Raw genomic sequence first — 6709 nt, 5'->3', positions numbered from 1 at the left:
AGTCTTAGCACCCTCGATAGCGGGCATAGTCGTCAAAGCATATCCTTCATCCTCGAATGCGGTCATTATCACAAAACCCCAAGCTTTCATGATAACGTGACCATTTTTTCAAATTTAAAACCTCAAAATTTCAAATAGCTAAGCGAACATAAGAAAAAATTGATGTCGTGGAATATAAGTTAAAAAAATATTGTAGATTATGCTTATATTTTTTTCTCTAATATAAAAATTGCAATAAAATGTGTTTTTTTCTTGTTCACATCATATATTACGAAAATAATTTTGTGAAATAAAATAATACGAGTAAACTTAGTACATAATTGTATTAACAACGAGAACCGACGTACATTAAATTGAAGCTAAAACCCAGATAAATTAATAAAATTGACTTAAGACTGTTTTATCGAGGATTTGCTTGATAAATTAATAATTTTTGATTTTGATATCTCACACCTTACAAGTTACAACTAACCAAAATCAATTAAAAGCTCTAAATAATCATGGCCGTATTTCTTGTGGTTTTGTAATATTGTGGATTGGAGTGTTGACGCGCTATTAGACTCAATTGTCAAAAGACAGGTTTTTGTGTGACTTTTCATTACTCCTGATTTCAACAATGGATGATGAAGACATTATATCCTTTTATGTTTTTTGCGATTTAAGTTCCTAGTGGGAAATACTCTTAAAATCAATTAAGTTTTGAATTACAATTATTAAGTTGACCATTCATACTGTTTTTACCAGTACAGTACTGGTTTTTTGTATATCTGCCTTGATAAGTTGTGAGATAAAACCAGTATAGTTTTATCCAATAGATGAATTTAAATATAAAAAGCCTTCACCGAAATTAATATCTCGTACAAAAAATATTGGCAAATTAGTCGAATATTGTCTTTGTTTACCAGGAACATATGCATCTGCCGAAGGAATTTTTCTTCAATGAACAATATGTGATCCAGTGATAAAACCCAATATTAAATTTTTGTACTTTAAAATGTTTGCTAATCGATAGGAATAATTTTAACCATTTCTGTAGAATTTTATAGGAACATTTAAGAAAATTAATTCTTTGTTAGTTTTTATAATATTTAGAATTTTTTTTTTAATAAAATGTCCTGGTCACCTTAAATTATATGTATGTACTATCTATCGATTTCTTTTTTTATTATTATTAAGATTATTATTTTTTAATTCATTTTTTTATTTTAAATTTTGTGCAGTGTATTAATTTACATTATGATTATTTATATTTTTTAATAATGTCGTCCTTAACCACTATATACATTGCCTTCGACGACAGTCCATTTGATCAAACTGCAATTATACCAATTGGAGATATATTCATAAAAAATATTCACACCATTACTGATTCTGACAAACGAGAAAATGTTGTAAACGAACAACTGGTTGTATTAGTGAAGTCCGTAAATCAAGTGAATATAAATTTTATTTTATTTGAGTTGTTAATGTTCTCTTCTTCTACTTTACTATTTTCTTATGTTTCAGATCTTAAAATCAATTGATTTAATTTTAAATTCTTGCAATCATGATGTCAAAACTGATTTAATATTCAACATAGAACAATGTATCTACATATTGGATGCATTAATTTCATTCTTATCACATATCAAAACTCTTTCTTGTATAGAAGTATCTTGTTACAAACACCTCCCAAAAAATATTTTAAACATATTGTTATCGTTTTTTGTTCATTGTAAAAACAGGTAAGAAAAACATTTCCAATACATATTATAATAGCCTATATTAGTTTATATAAACAGGCAATAAAATCTTGAAATTTATTATGTTTGATATTTGATAGTAAAAAAAATATTACATTGCAGTGAAACAATTTATTCCGTACACTTTCATGAAATTGGTACTGTTATAACTAATTTGTTTAAAAAATGTTCCCAACTACAATATTTATACTTCGAAGTGGTTGACATAATGATATTCGATCTTATTCAAGAGGATCAATTTTCGACCTTGTTAGACGGTGTTTATTATTTCCATTTTATTACTTTAATTTAATTAAAAATTTTAATGTATTCCCAGAAATTCACTCCTAATAATAGTTCTAGATATTATTGTAACCATCGGTGAAACTGTCATAAACCTTGATGTTAAAACAATGGCAGAACAATGGAAAGGATACATAAAATTGAGCGAAAAATATGCTGATTGGATAAAAGATAAATTTGTTCATCATAGAGCTACTACAATGTTGTGTAAGACTTTGGAAACGTATATCAATGATTTAACTTCTAATGTAAGTTAACGTGTATTAAAAATCCACATACGTTTGTTTTTATACTACATATATTGTTAGTTACTCAAATTTATTTGCTAAGTTTTATATTCTTCATTTAATAATAGACTTCAATGATATTAAAAAAAACTTTTTTATTTTGTAGAAAACATGTGAAACCAAAGACGTGAAACGATGGTTGAAAACGAGTAACTTTATACTTAAAATTCTTGTTAAAATTACTGAATTGTTTGGCAGTCATGTAACAAGAATCACCGATCATTTTATTTCTTGTATCATCTTAATATACCAGTAATAGCACTTATTCTGACGCTTCACTATTATTGCATGTACATACATATTTATTTGAATGACCATATATTCTTTTTTAGAAATTCTCCATTAAATTTGACCCAATCAAACGTTAAACCGGCTTTGGTTGAAGCAATGAGATCACACATTATTGTTGGTGTCGATTTATTGTTAATCAATTTATTGTCCAATGACTATTTTAGAAAGGTAAACTATGTAAATTTTATATCCATTGATTACATGCATACGTGACTATGTTTATCACTTATTCATTTAATTTCTCTGTAGAATTATATGGATGCAATAAGACAACTGACGAATAACCAATCATTGCATTTTGGTTGTTTATTTTCAACCATATCAATAATCAAGTCACTTCCGCATGTTGATGATGTAGTCAGAACGAAATGGATGTTGGAAGATTCTGACAATATTTTTTGTTTGGTATTTGACATGATCGACTTGTGTATGTGTTAATGGCATAATATTACTATCATATACATATATATTTATACTGAATAATTTGTTACGTGTCAAATTTTTTAGGTAAAATGGAATTGTTAAAAGATATAAGATTTGAACTAACACCATTATCAAGTGTTTCGTTCTATGATTACATTGTAATACATACTTCATGTTTGGCAATTTCTTATAGCAACATAAAAGTAATAGAAAGGAAATTACTTGAATCTGTTTTAAATCCAAATATATGGCCTGCACTTTTTGCTTGTGATATTTGGCCAATTCTAGCCAGGTGCAAACTACATATTTGCCTAAAAGAAACTTTCGAAAGTGTTAAGCCTCCTACAAATTTAAATTCAAACCAAACTCGCTATTTATTTAATACAACTATGATTTGCTTCGACTTGCAGGAGGTTTTAGTTTGCACTAAGCTTCATTAAAGACGTTTTAAATAAAGTAGAAGATACACAAACTATTGCGCAATTTTTATAAATAAACCGTCTCAAATGTATCTCTTTTAGGCAAATGATCAATGGATTTTATTTAATCATCACACTCATGTCAATTTTTATCGATTGCGTTTTAATATTTTAGATATGGATCTTTGGATTTGTGTAGTGACCAACTCAACTACTTAATAGAGGTTTATGAAAAATTACACATGGCTAATTGTCTATCCAACACACCTCAAGAATTATATATATCTTTTTTAATACGCAAACTATTCAAACTATTACCAAAAAAATCCAAACTTGCTGTGCTTGATGTGTATCCAATTCGGAAACACTTGAATTTATGGCGGGTCATTGATTTTTGCAATGTAGGAGAAGACCATTTCGTGATTGAAATTATTAATAAAAGTAGTACAACAATAAAAGAATTCCTTCTCAATGATGAAATTACACAGCAAGAATTCATGACTATGGTATGGTAATCTTGGTAAAGTCTAATAACTTCAATTAACATTAATCGATGTTGGGCATTATTTGACTCTTTATTTTATAGATGCAGTATTTGAAATTGATATCGACCATTCCATTTGCAGCACTTTCTAACATTAACAAGTCTAGTAAACTCTTTCTAGATAATATACTTGATATTTGGCATTGCGTTATTTTATCTAGCAAGTTAAGATGCAATTTATCTCAGAGAGAAGCTACCGTTGATGGTTCGCAATGGCTTATTGATTTTATTTTACTGCTGATAAACGTCACAATAAGTTTAAGTCACTGTTTAAAAAATCAAGCATGGATCACCGTACGTATATATTTTATTTTGTTTAAAGTAAAAATAATTTTTTTATTATTTTATAAATAAAAACAACATTTTCAGATCCTGCAAATTCTCTCAGAGTACATTGAAAATGCAAATTCGTCCATTAAAATTGGAATTTTGAAATTATTGAAAGCTTGTATCGATTGTAAAACAACCGATATCAATGATAATACGGAATTGATTTCATTGATAGCATGTTTGTTTGAAATTTTGTTGAAGGACAACAATAAGACTGTTTGTTTGATTGGTTTGGAAAGCTTCATACACGTTTCAGTTACAACTATTAATGTGAATTTTATTACAGATATTAAAATAAGTGTTCCTTTAATGACACTGATCCAGAAGAGCAATATTAAGGATCAATATTTCTCAGAAAATGCTTATTTTCAAAACTTACAATGTAACTTTATACATAAATGTGAAATTTCACAGACAAACAAACTTTACAATAAAGACAAGTTTCCGAATCTCTCTTGTAGAAATGGTACAGAAGAGATTGATAAGCAGATTGCGTCCCAACTTGGAAATATAAAAGCAGACCTTTTGAAAATTGTAACGATAAATAAAGGTTTGAACTCTGACCACAAACATCAGTTGAAGGAAATAAAGAATATTATTGATGAAAATGTAATTGAGAGTGATGACTCTATGTAAATTAGTATTTTTGTGTTGTTAGTTAAAAAATAAAACTTTGATAAGTATAATAAGACTCGATACATATTTATTCTTATATATAAAATATATAAATGTATAATTAATGAAATAAAAATTCACATCAGACAAAAATTTTAAATATAGGATTTTATTTTAAAATATTCTACAAGTATGCATCTAAAAGATGTTGCAATAAATATCGATCAAAAATAATTGAACATAAAAATATAAGACAATTTAAAAAATTGCAATTAACAAGAAATGTAAAAAATAATATTTTATGCATTTATACAAAGCTAATTTACATATATATTTATTATGGATCAAAAGAGACAGACATATGTATAATATATAATATAATAGATGCATCGAAACACACACTTTAAATAAATATATAAAATATTTTGCAAAAGCAAAATCTAAAATCTGTAAAAAAAGTTCATAAATATAATTGTATAATTTAATAAAATTATGAGTCATTTTTAATTACGCAAAATAATTATTCATTTAACAAAATTAAGTGAACAGAACCACACATTACAAAAAAGGAATTGAAATACATTCAGTGTTTGCCAACCCATCTCCTTGGAATGACGACTTTTATTTTCACATAAGGTTTGGCTATAAATCGAAGAAAAAAAATATCCTTATTGTTAAACTTATAGGAGTGAGTGCACATATAATATATCGATAAATACAAACACACCCGTGCAAATGTATCACACTGCACAGGTTTGCGTAAACGTCACATTAATACACATATATAATATATGTACAATATGTATATATTAATTTATATACACATCATAAGAAGTTAAATAAAGTGTTATGTTTTCATATTTCTAACCTGCCATAATGGCACTGAAGGTGTGAAGAATTCAACGAGCCATAACATTTCTAAAATATCCATTATACAGAGATTATGATTATACTTCGCGATAATTAAAATTGCCATATCCAAAAAAAGTATTGATGTGATGAAATTACAGGAAAAAGTTAATTAATGATCTACATACATAATCTATTCCTTATATTTTACACATTTACGTACCCTCTGAGATAAATATACAAAAGTCAGTTCTTTTACATTAATCAATAACAACTGAGGTCAATTTCTCTTGCATTTCATTTTTATCAACATGCAAAAGAACCTGAGCCTTGTGGTTGTATTTCTTTTTTTTTAGCCTAAAATTGTAAATAATTTAACAATAAATGCATAAAAGTCATATAGACTAGTATGCATCGATCCCTACCAATGCCCAAATTTACTCAATTTCTTAATAAGCCCCATTTGCCTCATTATTTACTTCGTGGCGACAGCCTTTGACTGATACATTTTTATATTCATTACTCAAAACATTGTTCACCTTACTACTGTGATATTCATGTTATTGTCTTACTAAATAGGTCACTCATTAAAAGCAAAAGTTTAAGGTCTATTTAATTTAACATGAATACTTGAAAGTCACTCCTAAGATAAAAATGTCATACAAAAATTAATGAAAACTTATTTATTCCTCAATAATTAAATCAACTAACACTAAAATGGTATTCAGCAAGAATCTGTATGCAATTAGAGATTGTTTCTACCGATGAATACAAGAATTCACAGAATGTACATACATTAATTAAAAAAACAGGTGAAAATATTGTTCATTTCAATACTCTTGAGTGGAGCGTTATAAAATGAACATTTGTATAACTGCCTATGCTTCTTACTGTTTAAATCTTACGAATAAATTAGCTTGAATAAAA

The 6709-nt window shown here is 27.1% G+C and overlaps 1 protein-coding gene across 1 annotated transcript; it reads left to right on the top strand.

Annotated features, from left to right (window-relative positions):
* The first annotated feature begins 523 nt into the window (after positions 1 to 523).
* LOC143909916 (FIGNL1-interacting regulator of recombination and mitosis-like) lies at positions 524 to 5081 on the top strand. The gene is made up of 12 exons (XM_077428184.1): positions 524 to 634; positions 1284 to 1433; positions 1507 to 1724; positions 1845 to 1999; positions 2079 to 2272; positions 2418 to 2563; positions 2644 to 2770; positions 2852 to 3029; positions 3110 to 3317; positions 3620 to 3950; positions 4031 to 4282; positions 4358 to 5081. Exons 1-12 carry the CDS (start codon positions 617 to 619, stop codon positions 4952 to 4954), a joined length of 2574 nt encoding a protein of 857 aa, XP_077284310.1. The 5' UTR covers positions 524 to 616; the 3' UTR covers positions 4955 to 5081.
* Positions 5082 to 6709: the final 1628 nt, after the last annotated feature.

This window comes from Arctopsyche grandis, chromosome 3 (genome assembly GCF_051622035.1).
Source record: "Arctopsyche grandis isolate Sample6627 chromosome 3, ASM5162203v2, whole genome shotgun sequence".
Classification (NCBI taxonomy): Eukaryota; Metazoa; Arthropoda; class Insecta; order Trichoptera; family Hydropsychidae; genus Arctopsyche; species Arctopsyche grandis.
The sequence above is the reverse complement of the archived record's forward strand: the minus strand, read 5'-3'. Positions and strand labels throughout refer to the sequence as shown.

What these genes read in the sequence shown, in the direction of transcription:
- LOC143909916 (XM_077428184.1), top strand. An exon ending in TGTATCATCTTAATATACCA is followed by an intron (nt 2,564 to 2,643) that starts GTAATAGCACTT and finishes ATTCTTTTTTAG; the next exon opens with AAATTCTCCATTAAATTTGA. An exon ending in AGCAAGAATTCATGACTATG is followed by an intron (nt 3,951 to 4,030) that starts GTATGGTAATCT and finishes TTTATTTTATAG; the next exon opens with ATGCAGTATTTGAAATTGAT.